General features: G+C 37.9%; 1 protein-coding gene across 1 annotated transcript; it reads right to left on the bottom strand.

The window, feature by feature from the left end:
• Nucleotides 1-494: 494 nt before the first annotated feature.
• On the bottom strand, nt 495-10,751 carry cmc1 (C-x(9)-C motif containing 1). Its single transcript, XM_041792428.1, has 4 exons — nt 10,654-10,751; nt 10,185-10,277; nt 1,492-1,582; nt 495-1,279 (listed from the first exon to the last, which is right to left on the bottom strand). The coding sequence occupies exons 1-4, from the start codon at nt 10,679-10,681 to the stop codon at nt 1,159-1,161; spliced, it is 333 nt and encodes a 110-aa protein (XP_041648362.1). The 5' UTR covers nt 10,682-10,751; the 3' UTR covers nt 495-1,158.
• Between the last annotated feature and the right edge of the window lie 11,970 nt (nt 10,752-22,721).

Genomic DNA, 22,721 nt, shown 5'->3' with positions numbered 1-22,721 from the left:
GAGTTGCATGTTATGTTTGGCAAACAAGTCATATTTTGGAAAAAATGTTGAATTAAAAATCTGTTCTAACACACAACTGTTAGTTGAGACCCAAACCAGCACTGATACCCACTTCAAATTATTGGAGGAAAACAAAGTTGAGTTTGGAACGTGTTCTGTCCCTTATATTAAGACATCGGTGATCAATGTTCTTCATATTCTCTCATCCTATGGACATATACAGACAAAAAAGAAAGGCTGCCAATTACATTTGACATTTAAAGCTTGCTATGTAAGTGTGGGAAACAAATGGATTGATGTGACTGTGCAATGGATTATTTCTGAGGTCAAAATTTATCTTTTATAAAATTAAGAGGATTTTTTTTTCCCAAGTAAGACTCAAAAGAGCCACAAGTAGACACAAAGTCACTTGGGTTTGTCTGACAAGACATGTGAAAGATTATCTGCAATAAAATTCATAAACTTTGTCTCACTTACCACAAATACACACTTTATCTTTTGCTACAGAGTATCTTTTATTTACAAAGTCACATTTCACTGCATGTTTCACATGAACACAGACGGTTCAATGCTAAATTAGATGACAGATTTCTCTTATATACATTGTTCAATAGTCCATGTATTATTTTATTTATAAGTGCCCTGTTTTCTGCAGAAAAAAGGAAGAAGCAAGACTTTGCTGTCATCAATGCTCTCACTGGATGCACTGCAAAGTGCACTGAATTATGTTCAGTATATTTCAACCATAACCAAAATTCTTACGGCTCACCTCAGCAGCTGAAAGTCTTTTAGGTCAAGGTTCTGGGGCAGGAGTTGCCTATAACCTGATGACAGCAATCAATGGCATGTTTGGTATATTCATAATAAATGCAGCATAATCAAATACTGTGATAGAGAAAATTCTAGTTATCTGGTAGAGAACATTTGCAAATATACAGATCATAAAAATAGGCATTATTTTAGATTATATACCACTCTTGCATACAATTAGTCAAAATGTTTCAGATTTAAATAAAATGCACAAGCTCATAACATTTTTAGTATTCATCTCTTCCATGTGTTTCCTTTGTGGATTTGACGGTGGTTCTGTCCAGAGCTTCACTATCTGCTCCTTCAGCTTGAAATAAGGACAGTCCTCATTGAGCACAATGCTGTCCTTTACATGCTTGTTGGGAGTTTCTGTTTCCTGTTCTTTGATGGAATCCCCGTCCTCTCAAACTCCAGTTTCTCCTGAATGTACTCCTGCTTGCACTGCTCATAGAAAACTGGGTCGTTGTAACTGATGGAAGACAGAAGGTGAAGTATTTACAGTATTTTACAGAATAGATATAGGCTTGTGATTTCATGGTTTTGACTTGATAGACAACAGCTACCAATGCATGGGTGGCCTAGTGCATGTTCAAGATGATGGTGAGATAACACGTGGTTCAATACCACACTAGCAGCCACCTTACTGTGTGAGTGTTGAGGAGGGAGCTGTCAAATACTCACTGTGCTGTCAGACATTCCTTCAGTGCTGCGTTCTCCTCTTGACACTTAAACACCATGAAGAAACCAGATTCTTTACAGCAGTGGTTGAAGGCTGGTAGGAGGTAGAGAAAAAGGTTGAAAAACACGGGGGGTATTAGTTCAAGAGCAGAAAAGCTTTGAAAAGCACAGCAGCCCAAGTGTTAGCGTCCGATCTTTACCTTTAAAAGATCAAATAGTTCAAACACAGACATGAAACTTTAAGCCACAAGCAAACCAAAATAGGCCTAATCTTAGCCATCGACCACAAGAAGGAGCCTGGTCATGTGTCATTTGACACAACCTTTTATCAAGCTGAAGCCCATGTTTCCTGCTTCACATGAAAACTGAGCTCAACAAAGTGACCCCAGAATAGTTATACTTGTGGCTGCCCAGTTTCGACACTGGCTTTAAAACAGCCCACCATCCCCAACTGCAGGTCTCCATGCAGGCAAATATCGCATGTAAATATCGCAACACAGTTCACACTGAAATATGCTTAAAAGCTCAAAAGATCTCTATCTGTGTTTTACTCTCAAGTCAAAAAGATGTTGGCATATTCTGTTATTTGTGGTTTTTAACCTAGCAGAAGTTTTCAGCCAAAGCATGATTTGGTCCCTTCTAAGGTTGTTGTGACAAGCTTCAAAGTTTTCCTTTTTCCTACCTGGAGGTTTTTGAGCACCTATGTCTGTTGACCAGATTGTCCTGAACGAGACAGGCAGCAGCACATTCCAACAGATACAGAGACTTATAACACAAAGCGCAAACACACATCACAGGTCACAGGAAATCCTGGGTCACAGCAACAAATCATTGGAAGAAAAAACATCTACAACTGGATGCATTTTCTGTATCATACTTAGGCCTGAAGATAACCATGACATATTCTCAAATACACGTTTGAAGGATGGTTTTATAATGTAACAAAGAAGCACAAATCTCCTTTTACAAACAATAGAAAATGTAGGCCTAGGCAATTAACTGATTTTTATCTTTAATTCTAAATTTTGGAAAAAAGAAAATCAAGATTGTTTTCTTGAACTACTCTGCAATTATACCAAAATTTAAAGCTACTGTCAGAAACTTTAATTTAGGTTGGCTAAACCCTGTAGACAAAATTAACTGTTTTACATGTATAGGTTGTTTGAAATCATGCGATCCCGAATGTCTGTAGGGGGTCAGGAAGTGGTAGACAGCCATTAAGAATAAACGGAAACGGAGGGAAGTCAGTACTTTACAGCTCTAAATGGACCTCTATGCAGCAATTATCGTCACAAAATTTCTACATACATAGCACACAATCCCTACACTTGACAAAAACAAATGTCCACAGCTTAGGATTTACCTGGCAGACCTCCTCCTGCAAACCTCCTAGTGTCTGCCATCTAGCCAAAAGAAGGTAAACAAGAATCTTCAGGAGTCTTCTACTGAGCCCTAAGGCTAGCTAAGCCACTTTTAAAATCAAAAGTAAAACATGCACATCAGAAAATAGGACGCTGGATTAAAAAAGAACTATGAAGACAAGGAGAAAAGGTCATACCCATTTCAGGCATTTATTTGCAATCAAATGACGTTTTGAGCCAGCATGCTCTTCTTCAGACTTGTATGCATCTGTGAGCTGCCATCTTAAATACATGAACACAAACATGTGTCCCAACAGAGCTGAAGAGATTTTATTTTAAGACCGTATGATAGCCCTAAAAGAAAATTACACATAAAAAACAATTTAGACATTCAAATTAGGGTTGTAAGCATTGATGCATTAATCATGATGGGATTATGGTCTATGGATTATGTAATTAGTGCATTTTTTAAAGTGAGTTAACCACATGCTCTTTGTACCCTCCAACACACTCAGGTTAAACCACTGCAACATCTCACTGCAGCCACAGTGACATAAAATAAATCCACAAATGCTCCTTCATGTCTCATTTCACTTTTAAAAAACTCAGATACATTTCACCAGGCATGTCAAAAGTCATCTTCACCCTATGTTATCAAACATTTCATTTTATACTGTCCCTTTACTTCCTTTTCAATCCATAAAAAGTTCCCTTTTCCACTACTACATTAACGCAATAATTTACCTGGAGCTCCTTCTTTACTTTCAATATAGAAGCAGGTCAGAAAGTCAATTATCCCCAGGGTAAGACAGTAAAAAAATCCGAAATTAAACAAAAAAGTTTCAATGCAAGATAGTGGAATTTCAAAATGCAACAAGAGCTTAATCATGATTAACTATAGAAATACTAAGATTATTCATGACATCTAAAAATCTAATTTCAACAAAAAATGTAAAAGATGACAAACAAACAACGGTTGTTCATTTAGATCCAAAAGCCCATCGACAAGGCAGCATCAGTGCAAGTGTGCTCTGGCTAGCGGTGTTTTCTAGGTTAAATGGTCATGGTCTTGTTCGTAAACAAGGTGCTGAGGACTCCGCTTCTTCACCTTGTTAGCAAGCTCCTTCCCGTGGATTTAATTAAAAACGCCGCCCTCCAATATCTGCTTTCAAACAACTGATATCATAATTACCTTGATCAGTGGCATCAGTATGGTTATCACACAGACACTTTCATCAGAATGCAGATGTGAAAAAAGAGCGACAGCAAAACCAATTTAGAGGGGCAGAACAGTGCGACTAATCTAATCAGCAAACGCCTCATCCCTGTCCCTTGGCACTAATGGAGGCTGCAGAGGGTTTCCTTTCAGATCACAGCAACACAAACGGCAATTCTAAGAGACAAGTGTCATGTAAGATAAGAGCCCGTAAAACAAAGGTGTGATTCAACCTTTGCTTTAAGATGCTTTTGGGCCATTTTTAGAGCTGCCATGAGTAGTTTGGTATTTTGTTGAAAGCAGGAACTGAAGGCAGAATCATTCAAGAAGAAATGCATGTATAGAGGAGAAAATAAGGTACAAATTTCTAACAGATGATCGACCCTTTGTTGGCTCTCTGATTGGTCCACTGACCCACCAGACAGTCTCTTCTCATAGCAATTGGCGCTGGGCTAACTATGGACAAACTTTTGCCTGGGTCAAGTCTCTTCATTTTGTTACTGTTAAATTCTGTCTTTTCATACTTAAAGTTGAGCAAGTCCATTTTCTAAACTGAATGTTAATTATAAAAAATGACTTCTTTGGATTTGACTCTGTGGATGACCACTTTAACCCATCAACATTCACTTGTATATGTTTGAAGTTAGGTGAAAATGTAATAATATAGACATATGATTATGATAATGTTAGGTAGCTGTAAAATTACTGAACATTAAACTTACAAACGTTATCCTGCTAGCAACATTAACATTGTTATTCTGTAATTAGGGAATAGGGATGCACAAGATTAGATTTCAGCCAGTATCCGATGTACTGATATCTAGAAATAGCCTACATTTTAGCCAATACCATGGCTAGGAATTTGATTGCAATTTAGATTAAATCACAATATGTCGTACTTCAATTTTATTAATCCCAGAAAGTGCAATATTTTTCTAACCTGAAATGTATTTCAAATATCTGTTAAATAATTTTTTTGCAGCACAAAGGCTCAGCTCTACACTAAGAATGGGCAGTGATACAGCAATACCGTCAGTGATGAAGTTTATAAATATCCACAGGTGCTCCATCCTGCAGCAGCAACACAAGGCTAAATTAAAACCGTTGAGAGGTTTTAAGACAGTAAAACTTATCTTCATCCCTGTATGTGAAATATGAATGAAGCTAATCAGTGTTTGATGTTTATTTTAGGTGCTAAAGTATTCTTTAACTTTTTAGAAGCTTTGCATATAAAATTAACTTGCTGCTGGACTGAGCTTGCCATCGAACCACAACGCTGCAATAATCTTTAAGTTCAGTCTTTACCTATCTGTTTGAAAGCACATGAAACATTACTTCACATTCCCAGATCCTATATGATAATACTTATTTCTTATATAACCTTTGTGAGGCAGTGAGGGAGGAACAGAGTAAATAGAGTCCCTCTTTTCTGGTGTATATTTTACTTGTTAAGTGTAAAAAATGGCTCAACTATAAATCACGTCTCTCCTGTACACATCACTCCATAAACATTGTTTTTTTAAGACTCGTGGCATTTTGTCAAAGGTATGTAAAAAGCGGTACCCTCTGCTCGCTGTAGTTGTGTGTGCACACAAGCAAGTGCTTAAATACTGTGGTTTAAACACCTGGCAGTAATACGGTATACTCCAGTAAAATTTGGAAAGGGTGTGACAATATCAAAAAATGAATACCGACCAACCCTACTTCACAAATAATGCAAACGTTCAAGTGCCGTTTTTTTTCTGGAATAGTGCACAAATGTATCCTGTCAAAATGAGAGAGACAATAAATTATCATTCCTTTCAAAACAATTTGCATCCATTTTACAATGAGCCAAATTAATAACAACATTTTTCAAATTTGTTCTGCTTCATTTCAATCCTGTGGTATTGTTTGGGGTTATTTGTACTGTTGCTAAATCGATACTTTTCATAAGGTGCCAGTGCCTAAACCGTGCCTGAATCGATACATATTTGAGAGGGAAAAAAAAAAGGTGTTGAAGTGTGTGGGAGAATAAAAGCCACGTGGGTATTGAAAACAATTCACAGAAGCATCTATGGAAGATACCAGTAGCACATGGGATAAGAAAAGAAAGCCGGTGCAATTTACATAAATCACACTAAATCCATAACAGATTTCATGCTCTCCATTTGAGGAGGCAAGGGGTTGCATAGAGGTGGCAGGGTATTGAAATTATGTATCGTTGTCCATGTTATAATTCACTGAAACGGCTTGTTTCAGTGAACATTTTCTAAAGGTGGAGGGGGTGTGCCTGATTCTTGAGGGGATTGTGGACAGGCCAGAGCCACATATTTTTGATAGAAAAGCCTGCGAAGGAGTATTTTGCATAATATGTGACCTTTAAGGAATGATTATGATAGGGAAAGATTTCAGCTGACGTAGACCGGTTGGTCCAGCCTAAAAACACCACAAACTTATTTGTTTGCACAGCTGATATTTACAGCTTATTTGGGCTGATTTTTATAGCCAAAATAGTGGTTGTAATTACTAGCAGGAATTGTCATCTCTGCCAATACCAACAGTTCTCTTTATAAGCTAATATCAGCCAATGCCCATACCATGCTGATTATATTTTGCATATATAATGATACTAACAAGCATTAAAATCAATGTGCAACTTAATGTTAATGCTTTTACAAAAATGTAGATCAGAATTTAGAACACATTTCATTGAAGTGATTTCTTTTTTCAAAATAAGTACTTTGTTGATGTGCTGCAGGAGGACAGCCCCTTAGCGGACACTACTAGCATCTGACAAACAACAGTAAAATATTTTAATTTTAATAAATTTTTAGTTAACCTTGTACGACCAACTGCATATCTGTCTTTATTTTTTACTGAGGCCAAAAAGAACTGAATCACTTCATGGTGTTCTTGATGAGGGCTATGCTTCAAAATGTATGTTAGGATGCTGAGGAAGATTGTGCATTTCTTAATAATAAAATCAATGATTAATAATGTAACTAAGAATATGTCATAGCTTTTGGGAACTATATCTCAATTACGTTAGTTTGGTTCTGTAAGACATGCAATGGTACAGACAGGTTTTGAAACAATCCTTTGTGCTTATCTGTGTGAACAACAAAGCCAACAATGCACTGAGTGTTGGAGGCAAATATGCTATGAAGATAACACAGGAAAACATGCTCATATATTTTCTTTTTTTCACAGAATCAGACAAGCACGTGCAAGAGCCCAGTGCAGACACAAACACAGAGAATGAAATGATAGAGGGCAAGCGTGGTGGAGGTGTGAAAACGAGTAGGACGAGAAACTAACAATATGAGGGGGGTTTCCACTACCCACACACAAAGCCACTGTCTGTCCCATCACCTAAAGCTGCAAGTGCATCATCTCTCAGTGTGAGCAGCCCACAGTGTCATCAGATTTCTAAAAACCACAAGACCTAGCCATCATCTGACTTGTGTGTTGCTGCAGTACATCGAGCATATGTTTGCAAAGCTGAGGCCACTACTTCATGCAGATGAAAGGGCAACTGGTGACATGTAAACTGGCATGACCCTTCAAAAATATTATGAATCCATATTATTATCAAGGATGAATAATCGCTGAAGATATCAAATCATGAATTTAAAAGTTAATTTGAAAGGAATAATTCATCTTGGTGTTTACAGAGGGGGAAGACTCCTTTAATTTGAAGAAAGTGACAAGATTCTTGTCAAATAAAACAAAAAACGTGCATTACCTATCTAATTTATAGCAGTGTTACATAACTGGGAATGCACAATATTATAAGTTAGATTTTGGTTTCCACAGATATTAGCTTTAAAAGTTAACCATTGTTGGAGCACGCCGGTAATCGAGTTGTTAAGGCGCGCGCCATGTACGCAGGTGACCCAGGCTCGAATCAGGCCCATGGCACTATTTCCAGCATGTCTCTCCCCCCTCCCTTCCCTATTTCAGGCTCTATCCTCTGTCCTATCTAATAAAGGCAAAAAGGCCAAAAATAAAGCAGGAAAAAAAAAAAAAAAAGTTAGCCATTGTTGCAAAGGTGGCCAAGTGGTTAGCGACCTCACCACTTGGGCATCTGCAGCTAGTGGTTAGCCCATGTACACGGCCTGTAGTGGCTCTTTCCCTGCATATCATTCTCTCATCCCAATTTCCAGCTCAATCCACTGCCAATCTCTCAAATAAAGGCAAAAAGCCCCCTCCCCTCCCCAAGAAAAAATAATTATCAAATGAGCAAATTAAAAAAAAAATGTGCTGATATTTACAACAAATATGTGGCAATACAAATCTCTGTGTAGATCTACATCATCTGATTTTTTTTTTGCTCTTTGTCCATCCTCATTCCTTTAACTTTTTAAGTGTGTTGCAAGGACTAATTTTTCATCCTTAAAATTAAAAGTGTGTTTTAGGGACTGAAGTTTATGGTCTTAACTACCTTTATGTATCAGTATTGATATCAGTATTGGCTAAAATCAGACTGAAAATATTGGCATATAAATATAAATAATCGAATACCATGGACCTCTATAGATTTCCTGTGCCTTTAATTAACACAGTGCGGGGTTGTGATGCCAGAATTGATAACCTTTGTTCACTTTTATCTATACATTTATTTCAATCAATATACCAGAAAAAACAATTTATAATATTTATATTAAGATACACCCTGTCTTTGAAAACATTAATCAACAAAATATCAACATACATAAAAAAGCTTAAATACTTTTCTAACATACTTTGGATTAGGATATATTTTCTGTCTGTTTGTTTTATGGCTGTTTAAGAATAAATGTAATATAACATGAAATATTTAGAGTCTCTTTTGAATGGTTATTTTTCAATATTTTCAAACATTTCTCCAAAAGAACTGTGGTGGCTGCTGCTTGAAAGTGTTAAGGTACAAAGGGATTATGCAGTTAATGACAGAGTTGGGAATCAAGAACCGGTTCAAGTTGAGAACCGGTTCCAACTGGTCCAAACCATCAACATCATTTACATTTAATCTTAACCACTCCCTTATCAATGAATATCCATGTGCAGAACAGACATTTCCAACGAAAAGAGAGAACTATTGTATATTCCAGCATGTTCTGTTCCCAAACACTTAATGCTGAACATCTGTAGTTATAATTATAGCCCGTCATTGAAGTGTGCTTGTCTGTGATTCTCACTGAAGGTGGTATAGCTACATTTTGTTCAGTGTTCAGAGAGAAAGAGGCTCAATCAAATATGAGTTGTTAAGAGTGGAAACCTAAATAGTCTTCTTTTTCCAAAAAGAAAATTCACAGGAAGGAATCGAAAAGGCAATCAGTGAATTGACTCGATAAGAATTGATGATGGCATCAATATCATATAATCTTATCATTTCTCATTCCTAGTTAATGCTACAGGGCTGAGTTGAATTACAGATAGTGTCATATTAATGAATCATTTTAAAAACCCATAACATAATCTAAGATACAATGTGTTGAATAATATACTCTGGTTGATAAAGTTAACCAATTTCCCACCTATGGCTTCACAATAATTGGCATTAACTGTTGTGATGCTGTGAGCGTTCACAGTATTTTTCTGCAGAAGTCTGCAATTTTTTTATAGCATTATATCTGAAAAAATGTTTCATGGAAACACACAATACCTTCTAACATATGTAAATCTTAAATATCAGACAGAAATCTGGGAATCGAAATTGTATTTTACACAAATCCAGAAAATCTTTAGAAATATGTACTATATTTTATAACAAATTCTGACATAATGACGTCAACCACTAAACAAGTAGCCTATTTGAAGAAGAAAGTCAGGCTAAACAGGACAGCCAAAACTTGTGTGCATAGTATTTTAAGAATAAGATGCTCAATTTTTTTTTCATTAGATTTTTAAAATAAACTTTTAGTGTTAATTTAGTGACACTGGTGTTATTTACAGTGCTTAACAAATTTATTAGACCACCCTTACCCTAACCAAAGTAAGGTTTATGCCACAGCTGCCCTAAATTGACAGCATTGGTAATTACCAAAATCATTTTTTATGTTTCTGCAATGGTTAATACACCAATATGTAGAAGCTCTTTATTTATAAGTGTTGTTAAAATGTACAGATTTGTATAATATTTTTAAAATACAAACCTTCAACTTTCTCGGCACAACGCTCTTTGGCTTTCTCCCTCATTAGCTTAGGGATGAGGACATCTTTCTCCACATGTCTCAAAGGGGCCTCCTCTAAAGATGTCAAGCAAAAGGAAGATAAACGCAAAGGTGAACCGTCATGTCAGCGTCATAATGACACCCCAAGACATCTACTTCCCCGTTATTCATGAACTGCTCACATACAGACAACCAAAAGCATGAAGTGTCGACTTTAAACCGTGACAGAGGTGGTAAACCTAGTCTTTATTTAACTGACACATGAATTAACATTTTGCAAGAGCACAAAATATAAGCCACATGAGGTTACACAGCAAGCTAACATTAGCTTTATCATTTATGAGTGGTCTCATGCGACAGCTCGGGACCAAATAAAGCAGTCTAACGAGCGAACTTTGATCTTGTCTTATAAAAGAAGTCAAGCCTCTAAGACGGACGAAATATCAAATACCTGCGTTAGCTGCTTCCATTGTGGCCATGTTTTCAAACCTTACAAAACCGTACCAATGTGACCTAGCTGCCTAGCTCACGTCCGCTCGAAAAACTTCCGCTGACGTCACTACGCAGCGTAAAAAAAACTACAAGTCCCAGAATCACATGCAGACAACCCGTGGAGTTGAGCTGCAGTTCAGTGTGTGGAAAGCGTGGTGGAATCACTTCCACAGTGGATATTTTGTTCACACAAAAACAGTGCACACAGTTTAAGACAGTTATGTTTGTGAATACATATCACATATAATAATAACAATAGTAATAATAATAATAATAATAATTCTTTATTGTTCACCTTGGAACTCTCTTGTGTTTTGCCCCATCTCTTTCTTATTGTTGAATAATGAAAACTGACCTTAACTGAGTCAAGTGAGGCCTGCAGGTCTTTAGATGTTGTTATGGAGCGTTTAATGACCGCCTTGATGAGTCGTCAATGTCGTGCCACTGCTGGGTAGATTCACCATTGTTCCAAGTTTTCTCCAGTTGTGAATAATGCCTCTCACCGGAGTTCGCTGGAGTCCCAAATCCTCAGACACTGTTTAAAAACCTTTCCAGACTGACAGATGCTAATGATTTTATTTTAAATTTGGATGGATTTTTTAAAACTTGTTTTTAAACACTGCATTTTGTATACTCTGGCTATCTTTCTCTAGCATTAAACTCTGTTTGATGATCTTAAACATTTAAGTGTGACAAATCTGCCAAAAACATAAGAAATAAGGAGGCATGCAAATACTTTCTACAGCACTGTATGATGCTGCCTTTGCTTAAATCTTATGTGAACCAAATCTGATGATGCCTGAAAAAATGTAGTGATGAAATATGTAAAACTGTGGGATGATGCCAAAGTCACCAGGAGGTTTAGTGAGTAACACTTATTTTTTTTAAACAATCATTATCATGACATGTCCTACCACTGAATAAAATACTAAATTGTCAAGTCTCTTGCTTCTGCGTCATGTGATTTGATGTTAAAGTGGAAGGAGTGAAACTTTTAGCTAGTTTTTCTGATTCTCCAATGATGAATTGAAACTGAAATTGAAATTAGAATTTCATTTCAGACTTGTAAAAAGAAAAACAAATCGAAAATAAGCACATAAAAAGGTTATATTGTGCACTATGTAAACTATAATGTAAAGCATCTTTGAGTAGGCAGCTTGAAAGGGTTTTGATATTTTGACATAAATCTTTCGGTTCTGTTTTATGGGGTTTTCAGATATGAATAATCTACTTGTAATTTTTTTCCTCTTTAAAAGGCCAACAAATATTTTGCGTCTTCGATCAGGAGTGGTAAAGAGCCATAAGAAAGGTGAAAAAATGCTTCTCAAAGTAAATCAACATCCAACCACAATGTTTATGAGCCCATGCCACAAACTGCACGATGTGCATGCTGAGCCTGACCACAGTCAGTTGTGGGGTGGACTGGCTGTCTGGATCCCATACACCCGTTCAGTTAAAGTGACAGATACATGCTCAGACATACCTAAACACCTGAAAGCAAAGGACAGGATTCACATGCACATCGAGACTATAGACCAGAGTCTAAGCAGGCGTACCCATCACCACATCCAAGTCACACATACACACCCTGTGTGCCTTCACAACTCACACTCACCCACACAGACAACAGCAGGATATTGTGAACGTCTTAAATTGCTGCCTGAAGTTCTCATGGCTGTATGACCTTAGGTGCTACGTTCTTCTGTAGAAAAGCACATTCTTTTCATCTTCAAACCAAAGACCAGAGAGCAGAAAAAAATGTATGGGTTCAAGAAAAAAAGACCAACAAAACCACAAAGCATCATAGGAATTCACTGCACATTTGTTTTTCTGTTGTTAACTGTGTACATTCATTTTTCCATCTCTTTCATACACCAGGTGGGGATCTGCAGGTTTTAATATCAACAGATCTCTCCAAATCCTAAGACCTGCCAAATTTCTACAACAGGGCCAAATGCAGCTCATGCAAATAATTCAATGTACAAGCACTGAACCAAACCAGATAAATACTATTATTTATAAAAATCCCAAATCAGAGCAGAGGCCTTACAGGGTTTTCTATTAAATGCAGACAGTATGCCATGCTTAAACTACGAGATTAGCTATAGGAGAGATATTATTCACGTTCTATAGTAAGTTCTGACATTTATTTCTCATGAGTAATAAAGGCATCTTTATACATTTCTCTATTCAGAACTCTAAGATCTTTCTTTACCAACATTAACTCACATTTTCTAGTATGGCCAAAGCTCATGGAGTGCAAACCAATTATATTTTCTCAAATTACTGCAGTTGAGTAGCTCTTTTGTGTACTTTGTGTCATTCACTTAAGTGTATTCAAGGGGAAGAACTGTTCTTCACAACATTGTCAAAAGCATCAGAGTGAAAAATAAAACACTTAAAGCCAAAATCTGGAGGTCCAAGCTTTCTGTCAATGACATAAAGCTGGCCAGTTGTTTGGCTTTGACCACACATGGGGGTCAGTAGCACATAGCAAGAGAATGATTCCACATTGCATTATACTTTAGGGCAAGTCACACCTATAAACAAATTGGTTGGAGAAGTAATTATCTTGTTGTACGTAAACTAATGATTTTTAACATTTTGGAATCCCTGCACCATTCAACTTTTGCGTAGCTCAGACCTGTTCGCCTCAATCGTGGAGACTTTGTCTGTCATCTGGTGGTCATAAAAGGCCATCACATTTGTCGGTGTACATTAAAGGAGGCCTTGCAAGGCAGATGGATACGCCCGTTGGCAAATTCATCTTGCAAAGCTCACATCTGAACCGTTAGGGACCGGTTAGAAAGTGACGGGACCAATCAGCGACAAGGGGCAGCACTTTCAGGCGCAGCAGAATCAGTACATAACCAAGCAGCAACAAGAGGCCGATGCAATTATGGCGGAAGAGCTTAGCGTGGATGCTGCTAAAGCGCCAGTTTTATCAGAACATGACGACATTTCTTCGTTAAAAGAAGAACATATAACAGCACTGAGTTGTTTTCTTTTCAAAAATGCCAAAAGTCGTGTACTGACATGTCTATAGTTGCCATGGCTCGCGTTATTCCTCTGTAGCTGCGCCATCTACGTCACATGTTTTGTTGTTCTGATTACCTTGTAAAGATGTGACAGACAGAACGTGCATCCAATCACACACTGAGTTTTTTTCAAAGCCTCTGCCCTTTCCCAAACGCTTAGTATTGAAGGTTTTCCGGATGGATGTGTGAAACAAATCCATCTGGCATGTCAGGTTGAAGGAGTCCACCATTCCCACTAAAATGTTCTACAGCTAGCCAGCTATTTTATGATTGAAACTTGGTAATCTTGATAATGTTTTAAGTTTATATAACATGAAAATTTGACAAATACTATCAATATCAAGTGCTCATATGAGGACACTGGGACTTGGTTATTGTATAAAGTTCAATATGCATTAGTTTGGGTAGATTTTGGAATAAATCAGTTTTCAAGTAAAAATGAGAGTATAAATGTTTTTGCACTCTATCTCTTCTGTCTCACTTAAAGAAAAGCTTCATATTAAGACTGTTTTTTTCTCAAAAATTTTTCGTTTTTATACTTTCAGGTCCTTCTGATCCCAAATAACTAATAATCAAAATGGACACTCCAAATAAAAGTTTGGGCACCAAGAGATTAAGGAAAGGTCATATTTTACTCTACAAGCTCTTTGCGTTGACAGAAGTTGTGACTCAGTATACTTTGAGTAAATTCTGAATGATCTACTTTTTACTTTAACTTGAGCAGATTTATAGACCGTACTTTTACTCCTACTTACGGTAAGTACATTTTAAAAATTCTAACAATGGTCTTGTATGGCGTGCAGATGGTCGAGTGGTTTGAAGCGCCACCATGTGCACGGGCAGGCTGGGTTCAAATCCGGCCTGTGGCCCTTTACCGCATGTCTCTCCCCACTCTCTTCCCTGTTTCCAAGTCCATCCACTGTCCAACTCTATCTAAGAAAGGCCAAAAATTAAATCTTTAAAAAAATCAATAGTCTTGTACATCTTTTGATTACCAGTTATCTGTTTTCAATGTTTTAATCCAAAACACAAAGGAAACCAAACTCCCCTAAGTATTTTGTATGCTACCTGAGAACAGTATTTTTTTTTAATTCAGCATTGTTCATGTATTATCTATGGGACACAGCCTGGCCTATTTTCTTTCAAGCACTGGATCAGAGACACACCTAAGTATCTGAAACAAAGAAAAAACCCGACTTGATTTGTGAGGATTTAAGAGTAACCTATTATTACATATGTAGTATCTACTAGATCAGTACTGAGATGATAGTGTCAAAGAATATGCCATTGGGTGGCTTACTGTTAGCCACTTACTGTACACTCAAACACAGTTTTTGTTAGTTTATCTTGGTTTATTTTCACAATATTTGAATTCTTTTTTTCTTGAGTTTTGTTGTCTTTATTGTTTTTTTATGGTAAAGCGTTATATTTTACACATGTTGGTACATTTATTTAATGCTTCTCTGTTTATCCTTTTCTTAGGACATTTTTTTATAGCCAGGGGTGGGAAGTAACTTATTACATTTACTCAAATTATTGCAATTAAGATTGTTTTGTTGTTGTTGTTATTCTTTTTGTTTTCTTTCTTTTTTGGCACTTGCACTTATTTGAATATATTTTAAAATCAGTACTTGTACTTAAGTAAATTTTAACCAGAGTAACTGTACTTTTACTTGAGTATAATACTCTAATACTTTTTCCCCCTCTGTTGACAGTAATACAAAGAGAGAATGATTCCACATCCCAAAAACAGCTATTCTACACTGCAAAGTGTTGTTACCTCTGGGTTAAACATTTACAGTTGACTTGCAAAGTGTAATTTTGACTACATTCTGAATGAAGTCTTTATTGATTGATTCATTTGACCATGTTGATCCACCAGTGTTGGGTTTTATGTGTGTTTTAAATCTGTGTAATTGTGTTGGATGATGCCCATTGTGCAGTGATCCCTGCTGGGGTTATTTTGCTGATGTTTCTGATGGATTGTTGTTGTTTTTAGTGTAAGACATACTTGCACCATTGGAGTTCCCACCTGTGACTTCAGGTGTTCCTATAAAGGACACATAGTGCATAGTCTTCATCAGTATGGAGTGCCTTGCTGTTAGACAGATGAGACCCACCTCACCACAGATTTTTTAAGAGTTACTGCAGCTCTGTCATACGATTAAATATCTAACACTTTCAGAAGTGGAGATAAACCACAGTGGCAAGAAAAAGTATGTGAACCCTTTGAAATTATCTAGTTTTCTGTGTATCTAAGTCACAAGTATAGACAAACACAATGTGTTTAACCTAAAACCACACAAATACTTACAATAAAGTCTCTGTTGAACTTAGCCATTAAACATTCACAGTGCTGCTGGAAAAAGTAAGTGAACCCTGGATTTCATAACTGGTTGAACCTCCTTTGGCAGCAATAACCTAAACCAAGAGTTTCTGGTAGCTGCTGTTCAGACCTGCACAACGTTCAGGAGGAATTCTGGACCATTCTTCCTTCCAGAGCTGCTTCACCTCTCCCAGACTCTTATGCTGTCTGGTCACATTTGATGACAAATTAATGCAGAAAAGTAGATCATTTCAAAGAGTTCACATACCTTATCTTGCCGCTGTAGATGAAGTGTGAACAATATAACTCAGTTTGAGTTTAATAAACTCTGCTGATTTTGCTGTGTATTTTACTTTATTATAGAGTAGTGACTTTCCCTGAACAGCCTTGTTGGAGATCTATTCTCTTGTTGTTCTATGAGGAAACATTTTAATCGGAGTAACTGTAACTTTACCTGAGTTCAATAGTCCTGCACTTTTTTCTACTTTGTGAATTTCTTGTTGAATTTCAGTTGTATACATTTGACTACACTTTCTTTCACAACAAATTTTAATGAATAGAGACTTAATGTATACTCAAAAAAGTGGGCGAGAGAGACACCAGACCACTCACTGACTTTTAAGTTTGAGTCATTCTTGATTTCTTTATTGACATTTTTAACTTAAAGCTCCATGGGGGAATTTTTGGGTTGTTTTGATTTTGGCTCCCCCTGTGGATGAAGCATATCCTTGTATCCCTACTGATTCTATCCTGTACATGTAGGATTTTCTTTTCTTTTTTTTAACTCATGCAAGTATAAACTCAACAGTCAGATGTATCACTTTTGAGAATCTCTAAAGTGTTAAATGTCAAAACAGGCTTTTTCTACAGCAGATAATCCCCCCCCCCCCATTACTTTGAAGAAACAGTCACCCATCTTCCTGTTGGTTTAGTTTTCTTTTGTAACTCATAAAAAGGTGTCAGTTTTAATTTCAGCCTGTTTCATAACAAACAAAAGGCCAACGTCTGTTGTGAAACTCCTGAAGATAACAGGTTTGTAGCTGTTTTATTTTGAAAGGGTTCAGTGAGACGAAGGGATCTATCTTGTGTTGATTTATAGGAAACTAAATAGACTCTTGCACATAATTATTTTAATTTTATATTATTGTCAAAGTCTGAAACTGATTACCTTTAAAATGTATCATATGTTAAAAAGTTCAAGATATTAGCAAGAATAAAACTGAATATGTGTGAGGAAGAGAGCGAGTAAGCATGCATCAAGCCCAGTTGGCTCCAGAGTGGAAAAGGCTCTCTCCCCCAGGTAGCGTGCTGGTCGATATGGCAGGGGCACGGGCTCCCAACACTGATCCAATATTACCCAAGCAGCGGGACCCCATGAACCTGGCAGAAGGAGGTTAGCAAAGTTAAACCCTCTTACAACATGCCTCAGTGCTCAGGGCCAACCACCAGCTCCTCCAACTGTCCACTGAGGGCCTCAAAACTTGGCCCCTGTCAGAGAATGTTAAAGGGTCACTGACACCTATTAAATTTAAGACCCTCAAGAACTGCAGATATTGATGTATGACTCATATGACTGCATTGTAGAGTCCAGAAAATATAATGATGACTTAAACTACTATTTGGTGGTTTTATGGCTCCCCAAGGTGTTCAGTTGCCAGTAAGTGAAAGTACAGGAGTGGGTTTTACCTTGACCTATTCCCTGCAAAATATTGTCCTTTTCTTCCATGGACATTTGTGCAAAGTTTAAGGACAGTCCCTTGAAGCGTTCTTGAGATATCACATTCAAAATCAAGACATGAACATGAAGGCCCAAAAACCTTGATGTTTGTCCACTGATGTCTGAAATCTAGGCATTTCATCATGGAGTCAGAGTAGACATTTGTGCAAAATTTGAAGAAAATTCCTTCAGCGTTCATGAGATATTCCCCAGAAGGATGTTCATATGAAGAAACTTTAAAACATACAGTAGTATAAGTTTTTCAAAATATCACAGCAACAAGTACTTGGTCAAACTTATCGCATGGAAAGTATAAACAGTCAAAAACTTAAACTGACCATTTAAGTTATAAACATGGTTATAAAATCGAAACCACTCCGTGTTTTCTGAAGACTCCCTTTTTGCTGCACAGTCACAGCAAGGAGAATCTCACTGCTGGCTCAGTCCCCACTCCTCCATCTCTGTGTCTTCCAAGACGTCGTACGGCCGGCAGATGGGGTGTTGAGATGAGATTTCTGAGAGTGTTTAAGCCCGAGACATGGGGAGCCTCTTCAGGGTCGATGGAGACCAGATAATCCAACGACTCGGGTGAGGGGATTACAAACCTATGGGCAGACCTCTGCTGTGGGGCACCTTCACAGGTCACCTCTGTGAAATTTGGCAGAGGGGATGAGCATCTTTGTCAACTATGTGTATTTTAATATCAGAATGGGGCATATTAAAGTGAAACAGTCATGGTGATCTCTAATGGAGAAATAAGTGCATAAAGTCAAGCCGAGCATCAGTCTATCTGATTTCCTTGTATCCTGATGTTGTTCAGTACTTTTTTTTAATCCCTGTTGTGCCTCAAAAGAGGAAAAAAGGTTCTACTTGATCCAATTTAAATATTAAAACATGGGTCATTGACGCTCATGCAGATATCTTATTTAAAAAAGCTTACAACCAACCCCCCTCCAAACAAAGTTACACTATTGTATCCAAATGGGCCAGAGAGCCTTTTTGCTGAACCTGGCTCTGGTCATGTTGGCACCACCCGAGTAATGTCAGGATGCATTTCCTCTCATGCAAGTGAAGGGGTCTGCCACTGTGCCACAATCTGCACCCGCTTCTCAGGCAGGCTAAACCCTTTGACACCACAGTTTTTAATTAAAATTACATTAGGAGTAATCAGCCGTAAGAGTAAGGGATGGAGGTCAGAGAGATTGAGGGGTGGATGAGCAGGGGGGTACGTTGTGCATAGATGATGGGGGGGGGGGGTTCCTGACTGTTTTACCTGTCAGTGACAGGTGTGCAAAAAAAGATGCATGAAGATCAACTTGTGGTTGATGCTAAATCGTTGCGAATGATGTGGGCTTTATACATTTTATAAAAGAGCAACAATAAAGGGAGAAAGTGGAAGATTAGATGATAAGATTGACATGCAAGCCTTAAGCAAATATACTGTACATACATTTGTACCCTGTTTTCTGTCATAACAAGTCATTTCAAGTCGTCTATTTCATATCTATTTTTTTATGAAGTAATAATGAGATATCAGTGATTTTCCTTGGTTATGAGTAAACTTCTTGGGATCTTTTGAAAGTAATCACAATTAACACATTACCACAGTAAATGAGTAAAAGGAAATAGTTCAGTCAGGAACACTCTCATCATACATTTTACCATTTCATTACAAAATGGATATACAGTTTCACTTGGCAGAAAAGGCTCTGCCCTAAAGATGCTCCCTGAGTTAGTCAAGCTGCGTACTTTGACTTTCCAGGGAGCACATAGCTACGTGGAAACCCCCATATGGATGGATACAGTTGTGACAATATGTACTGCATACAATCAAACTAGTTCAAAAGTAATTAATACATAGTAGCATGAATCTGAACATGAGGGAGAAACAAGCTTTATGCTATACAAGAGGAGGCTGGGGTAGAGGAGGTTAAGCTTTGTCAGCAGCATGGTGGCACATTAATGCAACCAGGGATTAGTGAGAAGTGTGTCATTTTTGAATACACCACTGTGTTGAGAGAAAGAGCTGTGATTGGCTGTTGGAGCTGAGAGGCAATAATTAGGATCAGATGACTGTCAGCTGATCACAGCTGGCCGTTTCACTACCGTGCATGATCTAATGCTGAGCTTCATTATGTGTAATACTGACCAGTTATCTTATGCTGATGTTTTGACTGTCATCATGACAGTGCAAGTTCATAGGTTCATAGCAGCAATGACGTCATGTGTTTTGTTGCTCTGACTGGCCCGTAAAGATGTGACAGACAGAACGTTCATCCAGTCACTCTCAGGGTTTTCTTCAAAGGCTCTGCCCTTTCCCAAACACTGTATGTTGAAGTTTTTCCAGACAGATGTGTGAAACAAATCCATCTGGTGTGTCAGGTTAGGATAGTCTGTCCTTCAAATAGAATTTTAATAAGAATGTGGTAATATGTCAATGAAATTAGCCCATTTGGCTCATTATGCTAGCTTTGCTTATATGTAAACAGAGGTTCCTCATGGAGCAAATAAAATCTTGGGTTTGTAGAATTGTATGATGTCACTCTGGTAAATGATGACACAGAAATAGGGAGCAGAAGCCATCCAATTGGTCGGTGTTGGCGTTCACATTATCGTCATTAGGTCACTTGCACTCCAACACAGTCTGGCTGCAGAGCTCAGATTTTAGACTGCCTCCCCTGTAGACCACTACAGTGAGATGCCACATCTGCCTGAACAGAAGTGCACGCTAAAACTTAAAAAAAAAAAAAAAAAAAAAAAAAAAACAGATTAAACGCTTAGCATGAAAATAAGAGTGAGAATACCAAAAAATATATTTAATCCGAGTAAACAGGCTGCTCAAAGGAAGAAATTGTTTGATACAGCTAGACCTGTTTTAGAAGTAGTTATGTAAATTGGATTTGTAGCTACGATCGATCACATGATAACATTAACAACATGGCTAGCTAAGCAATGTTAACTTTAGCTAAAGCTTAGAAAGCTAAAGTACGCCACTGTTCAGGTAACTACAACTTTAATGGGATACATAATTTAATCCTAGATTTGACATCAGACCTCTTTTCTGTTTTATTTATGAAATGTTACTTGGTCTGTAATGTTCGCAATGTGGTTATTTCATTAATGTAACTGCCAGATTTGTTTATGAATAAAGTTGGACTTAAAAAAAATGCTCTTAAACTTGTACTAGCAATACATCCATTCCATTCTGACAGATGTGGCGTCTCACCATAGTGGTCTGCAAGAGCCACAGATGGGGTGATGGGTGCACTGGGCAGGGTGTGTTGCACTCCTGCTAAATATGCAGATGAAAGTCAGAGTCTTTTGGTCCTTGGTCCTCCCAGTCTTACTATACTTGGCCATCAGTCAGCATCCAGGCTGACTGATGGCTAGAGGCACTGACTGAACTTCTTTGGGACATCTTTTCTTCAGTGCCTTATTGGGTATTGCAAGACCGTGTGTCTAATTTGGATGTGCTCAAGACAGCAGAGATGGGAAGCATCAGCATATGGATACAGGAATGGCAGTTAAAATTCTGTGGGCACGTGCTTTCCTGTGCCTGAGCTAGATCAGGCACAGGAAAGCACGACATGGCCCATCTCACCGGGTGCCCAGGACCCGGTGAGATGGGCCATGTCAGGGGCAGCCGCGTGCGTCAATGAAGGGTCAGCTGGGAGGATGCCTGGAGAGATGGGGCATGGGCCTGACACAAGCCTGGATGGTTGTCATCAAGATGCCAGAGCAGTATAGGGCCGAGGTTGAAGTGCTGAACTGGCAGTGGTGGAAAAAGTCCACAACTATTGTACTCAAGTAAAAGTAAAGTTACTGTGGTTAAAGTTTGCATAAGAAAAAGTAGAAGTGCTGGTTTATTAATCTTCTCAAGTAAAATAAAAAGTGATTAATTTAAAGTTTACCTAAAGTACGGAGTATCTTCTGGGGAGTTATAGAATGATCTTTCCTTTTCGGCAATAGCAAAACAAAAATATGGATCTTGTGCAGGTTAAGTCACACCTTTATGATAAGGTGAAATACATTCATGTAAAGTGGAATCATTACTCTCTATGTGCTATGCCGGCATGTGTAGTAAAAGTCAGTTTTCAGAAAGCTAGAACCTCCATGTTTTTACTTTTTTTTAATCAGTAATTGATGCTCATTGAAATGTAATGACGTACCATACTTCTTTGAATCAAGTAAAAGTCAAATAAGTGATTTCTAAATGTACTCAGTAAAGCACAGGTACGCAAAAATTAATCAATTACAGTAATTTAAGTCAAGGTTACTAGTTATTTTCCACCCCTGTGATCCAGCATATTCTCCCATATCTGACCTGATCTTACTCCAGTGTTGTTATACCAAGACAATGAAATAAGTTGAGATCACAGGAAAACAAGCAAATTGTACTTGCAGTAAAACTTAGAGAAAAAACTGTATGGATGCATGTCTCCATATTAAACATTTCAATGCCCGCTATACTTTTTAATAGAAAAAAGGCATAAAAGTAAAACTTTTTCCAGTGACTGCTTCTGCCTCTTTCCTGTTCTGGCGAGTTCAATAGTGATTCAGAAAATACATTTTTAAGACTAAGTTGTTGAAAGGCTTCTTTTACAGGAGACACATCTGGCTTTCTCACTGCATCTGTAAAAGTGGAAGACCAAATGTTAATACGACTTCCTTCTTCCCAGAAACAGGAGAGGGCTGAAGAGAGAATGGTACAAAGGCCCCATTCGTTCTCACTTGAGGGGCTCTCGCCAAGATAATTATAAGCTTTATGAAAGTACACAGCAAAAAAGTGGAAGAAACCCACCCAAAGAATGGATAGACAGGAGAAGAAAATTACTTTTCCCCTCTGCCTTCGCTTTATGCCCCCTTTAACAAGAGACGAGGCGGCGGCGGATGGAGGAGGCCTTCTTCAGGAGGCATCCTGGGGCTTTTGCTGCGAGGCAAACGGG

Source organism: Cheilinus undulatus, linkage group 8 (genome assembly GCF_018320785.1).
Source record: "Cheilinus undulatus linkage group 8, ASM1832078v1, whole genome shotgun sequence".
Lineage (NCBI taxonomy): Eukaryota > Metazoa > Chordata > Actinopteri > Labriformes > Labridae > Cheilinus > Cheilinus undulatus.
Note: the sequence above shows the minus strand (reverse complement) of the source record. Positions and strands in the feature narration are given on the sequence as shown.